The sequence below is a fragment of the Coffea eugenioides genome, chromosome 4 (assembly GCF_003713205.1).
Source record: "Coffea eugenioides isolate CCC68of chromosome 4, Ceug_1.0, whole genome shotgun sequence".
Classification (NCBI taxonomy): Eukaryota; Viridiplantae; Streptophyta; class Magnoliopsida; order Gentianales; family Rubiaceae; genus Coffea; species Coffea eugenioides.
In genome coordinates, this window is record NC_040038.1 from 11,039,966 (window position 1) to 11,057,394 (window position 17,429).

At 35.0% G+C, this 17,429-nt stretch overlaps 2 protein-coding genes across 2 annotated transcripts; both read right to left on the bottom strand.

Moving 5' to 3' along the window:
* Positions 1-2,331: 2,331 nt before the first annotated feature.
* Positions 2,332-4,093, bottom strand: LOC113769010 (cytochrome P450 82A3-like). Its single transcript, XM_027313500.1, has 2 exons — positions 3,326-4,093; positions 2,332-2,970 (listed from the first exon to the last, which is right to left on the bottom strand). The coding sequence occupies exons 1-2, from the start codon at positions 4,091-4,093 to the stop codon at positions 2,332-2,334; spliced, it is 1,407 nt and encodes a 468-aa protein (XP_027169301.1).
* Positions 4,094-14,805: 10,712 nt separating this feature from the next.
* LOC113768740 (cytochrome P450 CYP82D47-like) lies at positions 14,806-17,038 on the bottom strand. The gene is made up of 2 exons (XM_027313202.1): positions 16,077-17,038; positions 14,806-15,681 (listed from the first exon to the last, which is right to left on the bottom strand). Exons 1-2 carry the CDS (start codon positions 16,842-16,844, stop codon positions 15,043-15,045), a joined length of 1,407 nt encoding a protein of 468 aa, XP_027169003.1. The 5' UTR covers positions 16,845-17,038; the 3' UTR covers positions 14,806-15,042.
* Positions 17,039-17,429: the final 391 nt, after the last annotated feature.

Consider the following 17,429-nt stretch of genomic DNA (forward strand, 5'->3'; position numbering starts at 1 on the left):
AGAATCATTAATTCTTATAAGAATTAACAACCTAAATTTAATTAGTAATCTACCAAATTTCAAGTATAAAATTTTATCTAAGTGTAATTATCTAGTTTATTTATTAATTTTAAGTGCAAAAGTTTATTAAGAATGATATTTGCCTTTAAAAGGAATTGTGAAATATGTTATTTTTCAAGTCAATTTAATAATTTATAGAGTTTGGGGAATAATAAAATGTTAATAAAACATTCAAAATAAATTTTGTTTTGAGAAATAAAATAAGATTAAAAGTCTAATATATAATATAAGAAGGACAAATTAACAAACATATGGGTAGTTGGTCCAGCGGCGATTGTATTCTATTAACATGTACAAGGTCGGTGTTTGAATCTTCACTCTAACAACTTCATAAAATTTTTCCATGTCAACCGGGTTCCTCATAAAACCGGCCAGTTCACCAGGTCCGCTGGTTGAACCGCCAGTCCATTGAAAAGTCAACGGGTTCAATGCAGAAACGATCTAATTCATAACTCGGCTTGGCTCAATTGCCGGTTCATCGGGTTGACCGGTTGAACTGCCGGACCGGGCCGGGTTTAATAACTATGATATTTTCACTAGAAACCTAGTTCATTAACTATAAACATGACTAAAACACATCAAAACGAAACAATAAAATCCATAGAAATGCAATTTTTACCACTTTAACCATAGAATGCATATTTTCACTAGAAACCTAGTTCATTAGCTATAAATATGACTAAAACACATCAAAACTAAATAATAAAACACACTTAAAACACTCAAAATATGCACTTATCAAATGTGTCCACGAAAAAAATTTTAAGATTGGAAAGTGAGAATAATTAAAAACATGAAGGTAGCAAACTGGATTTAGTCCGCATTAGATGTCATCGAAAAGTATTGCTTCAATATTTTCTCTTTTTGTTTAATTCGTTCTGTGAAATGTATTTCTTTCTTTTTTTAATCAACTCTTGTAAATCTTTATAAGTTGACAAATGATTATGCAAAATGGCTTGTCTTTCTCTTCTTTTTCCGCTTTTAAGTTAGCCGTCAAACCAATTACTTAAGTTAATGTTTTGCTTCCCTTTCCAGATTAGTGCTATAAAGAAAGGCCTAATGACAGACCAATTGGGTGGATTTTGAACCACTCATTTTGCCATTTGAATTAATTACATTTCCCTGTCTAGGAGAATTGTCCAGGTTACAAAATTAACCACATAGTTGGCCCAATCAATCACAGTCCACTATTTCAAAAAACCAAACATTTATCAAAGAAGCTTCCTCCATTAGTGCATTGCTGTAACGACTTAAATTGCTATTAATTACTCAAGATGTAGGATGGAAAAGTATGGTAGCAATTGAGACGCGCCATAAGCAGAGAAAGAGATAAGCTGTGAAGAGGTTTTGTTGATTTTTTTCCTTCCCTCTTTGTTTCCATTTTCTATTAGTTAGCACTGAGTTGTTTTTGTTGACAAGGGAATTAAGTAGCCGCTATCCGAGAGTGTGCGCTGAGTAAACTTCGCCCTGTGTAATAACCCACCAATCACACGGAGAGATAAAATGTCTTAGGCAAACCTTACGCGACGAACGGAAATCTCAGAAAAGATTCGAACTCAGGTAAACAGGAAAGCATGATATCAACTCTACTATATCGTGTAACACAAGAGACATTGAGTTACTTTAGTTAGCACTGAGTTGTTTTCTTTTGAACTTTTTTCAGATGGTGTTTGGGATTTTCTTATATACAGCTGCCTATTAAAAGGGTTAGGTTGCATTTTGATCAGATTACACGATCCTCTCTATAATTTGGCAAAATTCTATCGGGATTAATGCATTTCAAGGTAGGGCGCATTTTTTGCCCTCATCATTAACAAGTAGATCAGTGTAATTAAACCAACTTTCATAGACTAAATAATAATTTGGACAAATCTCAGGAAGGTACAAGATACTAACAGAAGATTTTAAAAGCATAAGCATACCTAATTGACTTGAAGAACAAATACAAATCTAACATTAATCGCTATAGAAAAGAAAAGTAATAAAATAACTACAGTAATACGAACATGTTTATCTTTTCAACAACAAATCTTATTGAAATAAAAGTAACGGACTACCAACTGGCAGTAATACCAAATGGTTACCAGTTTATGTGGTCTAATACAGAGTGGTGAATTCATTATTCATAGGTCGCACATAATTTACAAAACTATGAAATTTATTTTGTAACTAGTAAAACATAACCATATTTAGCCAATTGTCCACTTGCTACTCATGTAAAAGCTTTAGGCACAACTGCACAAGCCATGGTTCCGTTTTAACCATCTAAAATTATTCATAAAGTGCATGATTAGGCAGGCGTGGCTTGATGAGCACCTCCAGTGGAGTAGTCTTGCACAAGCGCGTACCCAAACCTTCAGTCATGTCCACTGGTAAGTTTGATGGGGTTGTGAATTCAAAACCCTGCAGCAGTCGGGCAACGATCAAGTATATCACCTGTGTTGCCATTAGCATTCCTGGACATGATCGTCTTCCAGAGCCAAAAGGGGTGAAGGCATAATCGAGGCTATAGCCATCGTCATGCATCTTTCGGGGACCATTGCAACTATTCAAGAATCTCTCTGGTAAAAACTTATCTGGTTCCGACCAAACTCTTGGGTCGCGATGCAGTTTCCACACGTTCACCAACAATAAAGTATTTTTAGGAATGAGGTATCCGCCAACGGTACAATCTTCGATGGCTCGGCGTGGCACGGATATAGGTGGTGGATATAGGCGGAGTGTTTCTTTCGAAATAGCTTGAATGTAGGCCAAACTCTTGATATCTGATTCTTCTACCCATCTGTCTTTACCAACATGTCTATCTATCTCTTCCTGCGCTTTCTTCATGACATGTGGATGGTTTAGTAACAGGGACATGAGCCATGTTAAGTGTGTTGATGTGCTTTCAAACCCTCCTACGATCAGAGTCTGCAAAGTATAGATAATATGGTGAGTAGTTTCTCGGTGAATAAATAAAGTCCCATGCCGTAAACACATGCAAAAGCTTGATACTATATTAGTAGTGGAATGTGTTGGGCTAGTTTCCAACCGATTTTAAAGATTTGATTTTAGGTTTTGACTCTCAAAAAACAAACTATTTCATTGTTTTTTTTCTCCTTTCAAGGGAGAAAACCTAAAATCTAATTTTTAAAATAAACTTTTGAAAATAAACTGTCATGGTGCTATGAGAAAATGTCCAAGGCTGTGAGATACATGAAAAATCCTAGCAAAAACCGTGTAGAAAGTTGAGAGATAATGATACGGTGAAAGTGTGGCAGCTTACCATGATTGTGGCCTTGATCGCAGTCTCCCTCGAGTATCCAAACACAGACTCGCTTTGGATTTTTGAAAGCAACACATCTATGAAGCCTTTCTCATCTATTGTCTCACTATTCATCCTTCGCTGAGTATGCTCATCCCACAAATCCTGAACAACAGCGTCAAGCTCTTTCGCGAACCCCTTCATGGACTTAATGTGCCCTCCTATATCAAGCCATTTCAAAAATGGAATTGGAATCATATCGGACAAAACAAATTGCCCGGCATAGTGTACAAGTGCCTTAAAAACTTTCTGGAATTGAGCATCTTTATTTGTGCCAACCTCAGTTTCACTGTATCTCATCCCAGAAACTTTCTTCACAATAAGATTCAATGTGAATTTCTCGAACAGCTTCCTCAATTCCACTTTGGCTGGACTTCTTGTACTACTTTTCCCACCAACATTGTTGGCCTTACTGAAAATTGAGAACAGTTCTTTCATGGTATTATCGACCTCTGAGACTCGGATATGCCTGACTTTCTCAAGCCCCCGAGTTGAAAGTAAGTCAAGAAAAACTATCTTTCGCATCTCGCGCCAATAGGGACCGTACGGTGCAAAACCAAAAGATGCATTGCCAAAACAAAGAGTTTCAGCAAAAACTGATTCAGGGCGTGAGGAAAGGGCTTTGTCACTGATGGTAAAGCAATCTTTAACCGATTCCCAGTTGCTCACGACAAGGGCTGGTGTCATACCAATGCGTAAGGCGAAGACAGGGCCGTATTTCTCAGCCATGGCTGCTAAGTTCCTCGCCACTGAACTTTTGGTATTAAAGCTAAGAAAGTGGCCTATGATAGGCAAGCCACCTGCCGCTTCTGGTGGATATGGGAGCTTACTTTTTGGAATTTGGCTCCTTGATTTCCATTTTCTTTGGAGTTGAAAAAAAGTGAGAACGGCTACAATTGTCACCAGATATGGAATGAATTCCATTTTCTGATTTCTCCGGGAAGTAGATGAGTGATGTACTGCTTAGCTTCTATCAGCTCTTTATATAGGGAAATTCTAGCAGCTTCAGAGCACAATCCCAATATAACGACACAGATATTATATAATGGGGACAATTCCATTTACGTTTTACACTTGCTTACATAATGGGGACAATTACATGGCATCGGCTGATGCAGCAATGTGGCAAAGTTCAAAACCACTTCGTTAATTCTGAAAATGGCAGGAATTTAAGAGTTTACTTGTGAACGCTGAGCACAAACAGCCAATTCAAAGAGTTGAAGTATTCGTATTCTTCCATTCTCCATTAACTACCTATAGTTAAATATTCCTCATCCAGTTCATTTTACTATCTTTTTTTCTCTTTCCGTGCATTATGAAGCGTGACATAGTAGAGATGTAGTAGTTCTTTATATACTGAAGTTAGAGCCTTCAAATATATTTGGCAGTTAATTTGAGATTTGTGCTTTTAATTGTTAATAACTTCAAAAGAAGCTGCCTAAAGCGGTTAACGTGCATTGAACAGTGTCAAATTTCATCTGTGAACAGTGTCAAATTTCATCTGTGAACTGTGAAGTAGTAGAGTTCAGCACTGCTTGCTCTTGATGGACTTCGTACAGAAAAATGATCGCATGTCTATACAAAAGGAACGAAAAATGTTGAGTTGATTGTCAATAATTACAAGAACTCTATCAGATACCTTCCCTTTACGACATTTACAAGCTATTCAGGGTTCTTTTTTTTTTTTTTTGGTACGAAAGATGTAATGCATTAAAACAGAAATAAAAGAGTTAAGTAGCATTTACAATGACTCCTACAGTCCTCTTCTAACAGCCTACACATAGCTGTGGGTTTACAAGACATAGCCGGATGTTATTCCCATTTTTACTAAAAAAATCTGTGCATCTGTTGGGTTCTCTGTAGATGTGCGTAATATGTGTTTGCTGGAAGTCCTGCAAGGCGGTCCTGCAATCAAAGATAATAGTGGAAAATTCACGTGTCAAGGTTGAGTGTTTAGGATGTCCAAGACAACTTTTGCATCCACCTCAATGATAAAATGCGAAATGTTAAGGGATTTAGCTTAGGCAGAGCCCATTCCTTAGTGCCCATAATTCAACAGCAATGTTGATAGCAGTTCCCAGGTTCCTGTAGAATTCCCCCATCCATTCTCCTATGTGATTCCTAATTAGGCCACCTGCTCCTGCTTTCCCTGAGTTCCCCAGGGATAATCCATCAGTATTGAGTTTGAAGAATCCCTGTGAAGGAGCTTCCCAATGAATATTGATCTGCTGCTTCTTTCTAATGGTGGGGCCCATTGATGGCCCCATATATAGAAATTCTGATAGTGCTACTAGGGTGTTTTTGCAGGGTTCCACTGAATGTTTGGATTGCTCTTTACTTGAGAAAAAAAATTAGCATTTGCCATAAAAAAGTGTATTTTTTAATCATCTTATTACCTTACATACATCATATTTTAAAAAAGTATTACAACAATTTTTTTTTTTTCTCAAAAGCTCTTGAAGAGTTGCAATCCAAACAACCTCTAAAATTAGTTAGTTGTGGAGGAACTTTGGTTCTTGTTAGTATAGGATGCATTGAGTCAGGTGTAGCTAACTGGTCGAAATTTAGCGAGGAAATTTTTATCTTTTGTTAATGAGATTTTTTGCAGAATCTTTAGAGGTGGGCACTGGCTATGCGTAGTCGAAATTTAGCATGGAAATTTCTATCTTTTGTTAATGCGATTTTTTGCAGGGTCATTAGAGGTGGGCACCGACTATGCGTAGTCGAAATTTAGCGAGGAAATTCCTAATCTTTTCTTAATGAGATTTTGTTTAAGGACATTAGAGGTAGCACTGGCTATGCGTAGCACAGCCGGCCTCATCTAGGATGGATATAAATGCATACATTTATTAGACTGAACTGTACACTGGTTTCTACCGTACACTTGATTTAATTGTTTCGATCTGCACTCAGCTGTGAAAGCTGCTGATAAAATACATTTAACACCAGTGATTGACGTTGTAACAAAAGAATCATAGACTAGCACGATCAATATAAATTCATTCACCCTCAGATCTTTTATTTTTCTTTATAAGGGCAATAATGCCCCTTCAGAGAAGTAATATTGTTGTCACATTGTTATCTGCTAAACTTGATCTAGCACGATCAATGTAACTCGTAATTTGCACGATTATCAAGGCGTCACGAGAATGCTAAAGTACATCAAGTTTTTCAATGTACATTGTAATACGCATTATTTGGAAATGAGTTAGTTTTTCATTTGTTTACCATCCAATTTTCATCAAGGATAATAGCCATGATACTCAGGCTTTAGTTATGTAACCTTTGCATTTGATGTCCGATAGCTAAAGAAAAAGAGCAACTGCAGAAAAAGATTCGGAACTAATCTTTAAGTGTTAATTGAGTCCCCAACTTCTCAGTTGTTCCTTAGCATTCTGCTATTCTTTACACGGAAGCCATGGAATAAAGCGATTGTAGGAATGTAGAAATTGATCAATATTCCTCAAAGTTCGTCTAGCTGATGTTACAAGGTACCAGTACAATTTGCACCTGGTACACTCAAGACAGATACTAGAATCTGCCGAAATAGACAGTGCAAGTACCATCCTTCGGTTTCCTTACTTCTGTTGAACATCAAGGCCATAGCCAAATAACATTTTGAATGCATTGTGTCACTTTAGAATTATAAATAAATTATTTAGTGTTTTTGAGCATCTGGGCAATTAGTGAACAGGTAAGAATCGACCCCATAATAAACAAATCGAATTCGAGCACAACATTAGCCTCGTATAGCAAACCACTTGGATAAGTTCTTGAAAATTGATATATCTATTAAACATAATCAATATAATATAAATGCATTGTATATGCTCAAATGTAAATATGTACACCTTCTTTTTTTTTCCCTCAAAGTAAATATACAAAAAATTAATGTTATTTTTTATAAGACAAAACTAATATATTTTCATATACTCTAAATCATGTACTATTTCAAGGGAGGAGGGACGGGTTGAGCGGTACGAGAGGAGAGGAAAGAGCACAAGTAAGAGGTACTATTCCCGAAAAAATAGAACTAAATCATTCTAGAACTCAAGTTCAAACGCAAGTTTAGTTTGTTGAGTTGAACGAGTCAAATTCAAATTCAAACTCAAATATCTAAATAAACTTATGAATCGAATTTGAATCAAGCTTGAAATTTGTGTAATAAAAGAATGAATTTAAATACCGTATGCAAACCGAGCATGAACATCAAATAATATGTGAATAGCCTCTGAATATTAAGTATTCAACTTAATTTGACTCGTTCAAAGATCTAATCTCAGTCATGCAAAAAATTTTCTCTAGTGGACCAACGTGTGCCAGTTTGCATGATAAACAATGACGTAGTCCTCCCATTAACAATCCCGTATTATAGCTTTATTAGTGTCAACCAAGTTGTTAACCATTTCCATCAATCCTTTTATCTTCTCGTCCTGTTGACAGTTTTAAAAAGGTGGCTGAGCTTTCCTTTTTTTTTTTCTTTTTAAACAAAATATGCACAAAAGTCTCCTACGGCTGTAGACAAGGCGGGAGGGTTTTTCTATTGTTGGTTAGATTGGGAGGGTTTTCTTGTTGTCGGTTTGATCTGTTGCAAGTAAAGCGTCTTTGAATTTTAACCCTGTTCACGTGACTAAAGATGGGGGTAATTTCACAAACCTTCCCTGAGGTATCTGATGATTTTACTAAACTCCCTCAAAATTTTAAAAGTTACACTTACCTCCCTTATTCACATAAAATGTCAATACTAGCCTTAACATTTTGATAAAATTTCCTTGCTTGGTGTGCATATACAAAGAATGGGATTTATAATTATTTTTCTTTTCTTTTTCTCTTCTTATTCTTTCTTATTATATTTTTTGCTAGTGAAATCATAGAAAACTATAAACACTAACTCTAAATGTTGAATTAGTTACTTCTTTTAACAACTTTGAATACCACCCAATTTTTATTTATTTATTTATTTATTTTTAATCAAAAGGGACACTAACTCAAAAAGAAATGGTCAAAACTACTACCAAACTATGATAATTCCAATAATTTAAAAATTTACAAACTCTAAAAGTAGTATGATGATGCTTTCTTCTCTAATTTAGAAAAATATGTATCCTGTAAAATGTCATTAAAAGTATTCTATTATAATGTAGAGCTATTGTCATAATTGCTTATCAAATAATAAGTATGGTATTAAAAATTTGACACTCTTTTCTTATATTTGTGCTAACAATTGCTTTGGAAAGTAATTAAATTTTATAAGCTGAGGGTATTTTGGAGTGTTCATTTAAATTATTTACCAAGTCTAAAGTATGGTTATCAAAAGTGTAAAATCAAGAGATGTATATATAAGTTTTGAATCTTCGGAGGAGCTCAGTGAAATTGCAGAAATTTCAATGGAGGTTTATGAAATTATCCCCTAAAGACATGAAACGTGTGCTTCTGGGGCTTGACATTGGTGATTCCTCCAACTTCTTGTTTTCATTATATTGCATGCTTGACTTCGATCCTTAGAATATAGGATCAGCCCGCAATAATCCTAGATGGATCCGTTTTGAAGAAGGATCCATTGTTGTACCTACTTCTGACTTAACCATTTGTCCATTCATCAAGACCTTATGTCCATTCATCAAGTTGACTTGCATGGTAGTCTGCTGTTAATTGCTTGTACTGCCTGCTTGATTCCAAGTCAAATGTTAGAAATGGATACTTAATAATCCATCGGCTGAGCCTTCCAAAGTCCACGGATCACTAATGGTCGTCTTTTTTCATAAGCCAACGTTGTATTTGGGTCCACAAGAAGAAAAAGGGCTGCTGACATTTATCTCTGTCTTAGACTCCTTGCAGGATGCCGTGATTCACTTGCCAGGGAGGCGAAAAATGCAGCATAGTATTACGGGATAATTTCACAAACCTCCCCTAAGGTTTTTGACAATTTCACTCGGCTCATTTCAGATTTAAGAAACTACACTAACCTCCTTTGGTGTGATAATATGACTATAATGTCCTTCACTTAATAGATAATTCACAATATCATGCAAGGGTTAAATAAAATCGAGAAAAAGAAAAAAGAAAAAGAAACCCTACCTCTTCTATTCTCCACTAACAGCCATTCTTTCTTTTTTCCTTTCTCTTACTCTTGTAAGCAACGATTTTTTTTTCATTTCTCTTATTGTCTCTTTGCCTTTCCTTTCCTCTTACTTTTTTTCTATATCCATATTTTCTATTTATCTTAATGATGACCAACCATACCATAACCATCTCTGTTTACTTGATGAATATGGTACTAGTTTACTTGCATGAGCAGATTTCATTGTCAACTAAAGACAAATGAATATGCTTGTAGTGATGATAAAGAAATAAATAATGCAATTGATAACTAAGAAGCATGGAAGAAGAGAGATTAGTGGGAAAATTGTTGGGTTGATTATTATCTTGAAAACTTGTATAGAATGTTAACAAATGCATTTCATTTTCTTTACTTGATTAGTATTGTTGGTTCTGGTTTTTGTTATGGATGGCTTTACTCTGTTTTACAATGTTAATACTCCCTTTGTTCCATTTTGATAGTTCTAGTTTTTTTTTTCACACAGTTTAAGAAAAAGTAATTAATTTTGTTGAAAAAACAAATTTAGATTGCTATTTTTCTAAAATACCCTTACATTAAATAAAGTTGGCTTTTCACATATCAATATGTTCTGGAAAATCTAAATGCATTAAATGGGGTATGTTATATTCAATACTAACAATCTATATTAAATAAGGTAGTTTATAGTAATAACAACTTATATTGAATAAGGGTATTTTAGAGAAATTAAAAGACAACTACATTTTTCAATTGGAAAGTGGACTACAATTTGGGATAGACGAAAAAGGAAAACATGACTATCAAAGTGGGAAGGAGGGAGTATATATTTCTGTGGAGGTCGGAGTATTGTTCTACTGGTGGTGGTAGGTTAGATTATTACTTGTTTTGCGACAGTGCTAGGTATTGAATTGAAGTTTAGAGTGTGAGTTTGGTTGTTGGTTGTTAAGGGAGAATTGATTTTTCAAAAACATTTAGACTAGGATGATATTACAAGGCAGATGTTGGGATTTTTGAAACTGCTAAAATTCTTAAACTGTTCAAATTATTTGCTTAGTAGGTTTGTCGCATGTTTGGAAATAATTAGATTTGGCGTTGGAGTTTGAAATGTTTGCTTGGTGGTAGTGTTGTTGCAAATTTGGAAAAAAGTGTTGAGAAAACAAGTTTTCTTTTGTGTTTTATAGAACAAGAGTAATTTAGGATATTTGAGGAAAAATCTAGCCTGATGGGTCTATCTTATTACCTAAATAGTAAAAGCAAGGAAACTAGGTGTAATTTCTAAAACTTGAGGGGAGCTCTCTGTAACTGTCAAATATTTCAGGGAAAGTTAGTCCAATTATCCCTAGTATTATATAAACCAATTATTAACACTTAGGATGTGTTTGATAAAATTGAAATCTGAAATCTGAAGTTTGAATTCATTAAATTATTAAATTGTTAAGTATTAAATCTAATACATTTGAATGCATATCACATTCAGTGATAAGTAAATATTTATCACTTAATTTTGGGAGCAAGTTTTGCCTTGAAAATTCAGTGCCACTTAATTAATTCAGATGTTCAATTTTTTGTTATCAAACGGTCTAAATATGTTAAGATCTGGATCCATTAAATTTAAATGCTGAATTGGATTATCAAATAAACCTTTAGTCTTGTCTACACCAAATAATGAAAACTAATTTGACATTTTTGCAATAAATATATAATAAAGGGCTCAATTAGATACGTTTGTGCGAGTGAATAGTTATGTCAAATAAGTTTTTTTTTTTGTTATTTAAATGAATTATGCAATCGTATGAAAATGGTAAAGGGTCAAGAATGAGCAACTGAAAAATTTAAATGACTTAACAGTTTTGAAATGATTGATAGTACTGGGGTTAGTATCCAGTTGGGAATATAACATTATTTAAATTTAGTAGGGGGATCCTTTTTTCTGGATTGCTTGGAACCCTCCACATTTACAATTAAACGTAAGATAGAAAATTTAGAAAGTGAGCTTGATGTATTGCATAAATAGTGTGAGATTTATAGTGCGCAAATAGGTAACCGAATATTTGAGACAACTTGGATCCTGTCCTAATCAGAATTTAATACAACATAATGGAGTATTGCCCCATTAGCAACACACAAAAGTGCATTGTCCTTTGTGAGAAATTTAGGAGACTGCCTTTAAAATCATGGAGATAAAAGGGGGATTGCCTCTTTAAAGATGGGGAAAAAGAAGATGTGCATTAAGACACAAAAAATAAAATAAATAAAAATAAAAGGAGGGTTGCCACTTTTTTTTAAAAAAAATTCTAGTAAGGAAATGATGGAAATTTTTTTTTTTTTAAAAAAAAAAAAGATGGGGCCAAGATTTCTAATTTTTAGAGTTTCAACCTTAGTTACTTCCCCCTTGCCTCCTCATTAAAAAAAAAAAAGAAAAGGAAAATTAAAGAGGGGTTGGTTCATCTCCTTGTATGTTGGTTCGAGTCCCAGGTCCAGGCCGTGGCTATCGTACACACCCAACAAGACTTTGAAGCTGCCAATGAATACTAAAAGTTGCAAAGTTGGACAAATATTTTGGTGCTTGCACGTACAATCGTGCTTAGGATCTAACTATAGGGTTATACGGTTTCCCTTCAACGCTGCAATGGTCAGATTGAAAATTTATTGAAGCCATGACTAAAGAATAACTAATACATTGCTTTTTTTTTCACAGACAATAAATTTCAAATGTAGACATCAAAACAACAGAGTGAAAACACACTACCAATTTATCTGGTTCGAAGCCTAAAACTCAATTGAACCATTCGATTTTAAATTTATGGGCAAATTATATTTTATCCCCCTGTGATTTAGCATTTTTTTACATAACCCTCCTATAGTTTCAAAAGCTATACATAACCCCCTCATAGTTTGAATTAAAGTGTCAAAGTGACGGGAAAGATCATTCGTAATGGAGTCACCTAAAATGTCAAAAATACCCTTATAAATACATGACACATTAACCTCGTATGACTTTTATATTTTACCATTTAAACACCTTATGGTTTAATACTTTACCATATAACCCCCTTATAGTTTTCAAAATATACACATAACCCCCCCTGGTTAATAAATAATTTTCAACTTTACATAAAGGTACGAATGATCTTTCCCATCACTTTGACACTTTAATTCAAACCATAAGGGGGTAATGTATAGCTTTTGAAATCATAGGGGGGTTATGTAAAAAAATGCTAAACTACATGGGGGTAAAGTGGAATTTGCCCTGAATTTATCCATCTCTTTTCGTAAACTATTTTCTACAATTACAACTGTAATTATAGAGAACCCTTTCCACACAAAATTACCACCAGGCTACGGCAAGATATTTGGATGTCCTGTCACCATGGTGTGCAAGTCTACAACACCCAACAAAGTTGCCTTTCCATAAATGCAGTTATGTAAGAGTCTAATGTGCAAATCTTTCCCCAACGATCCTTAGAATCAAAGGTGGAAATTCAACGTTGTAATAAGTTTAGAGTGCAAATTTCCGGAAAAAAAAAACTATTATTCCAAAGTAATTAGAATAGATGAAAACATGAAGGACAGAAAACTATCATTGTGATACAAATAAGTCTCCTAGCAGACCAATTTGCGAGCCTTTGAACAATCAATTTAATGCCCATAAATGAATTATTTCCATGAAATTTCCCAACTTGCCGACTAGCAAATGTCGTTTTCTTCCAGAAAATGCAAGCATTCCTGCTCATGAATGATGTCAGTCATGACAAAATAAAGTAGAAGTGCGAAATATTAGATAAATAGAAATAAAAGCAACGGACATTAATCTGTTTTAGTGAGAATTAAGATGTGGAAGCATGGAAATAAATTGCAGGAGTTATTACTTGTCCACGCCAAAATGACTTTTTGTAGTTTGAATAAGATGCGGCACCGTCATGGAAATTAAAGACAAAAGCGAACTTTTTGTGTTCATAAAAAAAAAAAAAACTTTTTGTGCATTTTCTCATGTGATGATTGGAACATGGTGAAAGAAGAAATAAGCTGTCTGCATAAAGGTTTTAGTTGAACAACGACTTATATGAGAACTCATGATGCTATGATGTAGTAGGATCATTCGGCAGAAAGAGAGTCATCCTCATGAGAAGTATCATACACTAGGGAAATGCGGCATCTTCAGTTCCAGTTTTGTCCAGTTATGTAAATAGATAAAAATTATTACGAGTACCACATATTTGATTCAAATTTAACTTCTAACATCACTGCAAAATGAAAGAAAACAATGCTAAAGTGTTGCTTATTTTAATTTTACTGCAAAGAACATGTAGGCCATATGAGCATATTATTTGCTATTTCCAAAACAAAAATCTTGCACTAATTTTATAAAAGGGTTTTGATAGGGCATAAATTGTACTACATTTATATATATAAGTTGCTAGTTAACTATATTATTTAAACTTTATTGTGAATGGAAACTACTTAATTTTATTCTTATATTGGTCTAATAGGTGAAAAGTTTAATTGAAAAGAAAACAGACTAAAAACACGGTGCGAAGAAGCAAGGGAAAATGAAAAAGTCAAAAGAAAGGGGTTTGGCAAGATTAACATGTTTATGTATTTTGGTGATAATTTGAGTTATCAAGATCGGATTGAAATGATTCTTAATTCATTTTAAAGCTAAAAGAATGCTCTATAATTCTTATGAGACATTAAAGTTTGATTCTCATGTTTTTCATAGCCAAAAATCCAAAGTATTGAAATATAGTTGCGCTGCAATGCTCTTATATATGACTAATTCTAAATATTTTGGGTATATCTCAACATTCAGATCTCTAATGACATGATTTTTATGCCATTGCAAAGCTAATTCAAAAAATTACAACTTTCATCTTTTGAACAAGAGCTGATTCGGCCTCGTTGATAGAGTTACTTATTTGATTCAGAGGTTTTGTTGATTTTTTTTCTTACCTCTTTGTTTCCATTTGCTGTTAGTTAGCGCTTAATTGTTTTCTTTTGATTTTGATTACTTTTGTGATGGTTTTGGGGTTTTCTTATATATAGTTGCTTATGCCTATTAAAAGGGTTAGGATACATTTTGATGAGATTACAATATCCTCTTTATAATTTGGCAAACTTCTATTGAGATTAAAAGGTAGGGCGCATTTTTTGCCCTCATCATTAACAAGTAGATCAGTGTAACTAAACCAACTTTCATAGACTAAATAATAATTTGGACAAATCTCAGGAAGGTACGTGACACTAACAGAAGATTTTAAAAAGCATAAGCTTACCTAATTGACTTGAAGAACAAATCCAAATCTAACATTAATCGCTATAGAAAAGAAAAGGTAATAAAATAATTACCAGTAATACGAACATATTTATTTTTTCAACAACAAATCTTATTGAAATAAAAGTAACGGAATACCAACTGGCAGTAATACCAAATGGTTACCAGTTTATGTGGTCTAATACAAAGTGGTGAATTCAATAATTTACAAAACTATGAAATTTATTTTGTAACTAGTAAAACATAACCATATTTAGCCAATTGTCCACTTGCTATTCATGTAAAAGCTTTAGGCACAAGCCCTGGTTCCGTTTTAACCATCTAAAATTATTCATAAAGTGCATGATTAGGCAGGCGTGGCTTGATGAGCACCTCTAGTGGAGTAGTCTTGCTCAAGTGCGTACCCAAACCTTCAGTCATGTCCACTGGTAAGTTTGATGGGGTTGTGAATTCAAAACCCTGCAGCAATCGGGCAACGATCAAGTATATCACCTGTGTTGCCATTAGCATTCCTGGACATGATCGTCTTCCAGAGCCAAAAGGGGTGAAGGCATAATCGAGGCTATAGCCATCGTCATGCATCTTTCGGGGACCATTGCAACTATTCAAGAATCTCTCTGGTAAAAACTTATCTGGTTCCGACCAAACTCTTGGGTCGCGATGCAGTTTCCACACGTTCACCACCAATAAAGTATTTTTTGGAATGAGGTATCCGCCAACAGTACAATCTTCGATGGCTTGGCGTGGCACGGATATAGGTGGTGGATATAGGCGGAATGTTTCTTTCGAAATAGCTTGAATGTAGGCCAAACTCTTGATATCTGATTCTTCTACCCATCTGTCTTTACCAACATGTCTATCTATCTCTTCCTGCGCTTTCTTCATGACGTGTGGATGGTTTAGTAACAGGGACATGAGCCATGTTAAGTGTGTTGATGTGCTGTCAAATCCTGCTACGAGCATAGTCTGCAAAGTATAGATAATATGGTGAGTGGTTTCTCGGTGAATAAAAAAAGTCCCATGACGTAAACACATGCAAAAGCCATCGAAACAAATTGTTAGGTTGACAATTGCTTTCCATATATGGTGTTTTTGGATTTAGTAATATGAATGAATTTAAATTCCATATTTCGAATCACATCCACTGCCATATATGGATGATCTAAAGGAGATTTGGAGCTGAAATCCCTCAACAAGAAGAAGAATAGTGCCACTTAGGAAGAAATTCCAACAAAAGCTAAACTTTTGAAAATAAACTGTCATGGTACTATGAGAAAACCGAGACAATAAGGCTGCGAGATACATGAAAAACAGTGTAGAAAGTTGAGAGATAATGATACGGTGAAAGTGTGGCAGCTTACCATGACTGTGGCCTTGATCGCAGTCTCCCTCGAGTATCCAAACACAGACTCGCTTTGGATTTTTGAAAGCAACACATCCATGAAGTCTTTCTCATCTATTGTCTCACTCTTCATCCTTCGCTGAGTATGCTCATCCCACAAATCCTGAACAACAGCGTCAAGTTCTTTCGCGAACCCCTTCATGGACTTAATGTGCCCTCCTATATCAAGCCATTTCAAAAATGGAATTGGAATGAGATCGGACACAAAAAATTGCCCGGCATAGTGTACAAATGCCTTAAAAACTTTCCGCACTTGAGCATCTTTATTTGTGCCAACTTCAGTTTCATTGTATCTCATCCCGGAAACTTTCTTCACAATAAGATTCATTGAGAAATTCTCAAACAGCTTCCTCAATTCCACTTTGACTGGACTTGCTGTACTACTTTTCCCACCAACATTGTTGGCCTTACTGAAAATTGAGAACAGTTCTTTCATGGTATTATCGACCTCTGAGACTCGGACATGCCTGACTTTCTCAAGCCCCCGAGTTGAAAGTAAGTCAAGAAAAACTATCTTTCGCATCTCGCGCCAATAGGGACCGTACGGTGCAAAACCCATAGATGCATTGCCAAAACAAAGAGTTTCAGCAAAAACTGATTCAGGGCGTGAGGAAAGGGCTTTGTCACTGATGGTAAAGCAATCTTTAACCGATTCCCAGTTGCTCACAACAAGGGCTGGTGTCATACCAATGCGTAAGGCGAAGATAGGGCCGTATTTCTCAGCCATGGCAGCTAAGTTCCTCGCCACAGAACTTTTGGTATTAAAGCTAAGAAGGTGGCCTATGATAGGCAAGCCACCTGCTGCTTCTGGTGGATATGGGAGCTTACTTTTTGGAATTTGGTTCCTTGATTTCCATTTTCTTTGGAGTTGAAAAAAAGCAAGAACGGCTACAATTGTCACCAGATATGGAATGAATTCCATTTTCTGATATCTCTGGGAAGTAGATTACTGATGTACTGCTTAGCTTCTATCAGCTCTTTATATAGGGAAATTCTAGCAGCTTCAGAGCACAATCCCAATATAAAGACACATATATTATATAATTATTCCATTTACGTTTTACACTTGCTTACATAATGGGGACAATTACATGGCAGGGGCTGTTGCAGCAATGTAGCAAAGTTCAAAACCACTTCATTAATTCTAGAAACGGCAGGCACTTAAGAGATTACTTGTGACCGCTGAGCACAAGCAGCCAATTCAAATAGTTCGAAACCACTATCTTTTTTACTCTTTCCGTGCATTACGAAGCGTGACATAGTAGAGATGTAGTTGTTCTTTATATACTGAAGTTAGAGCCTTCAAATATAT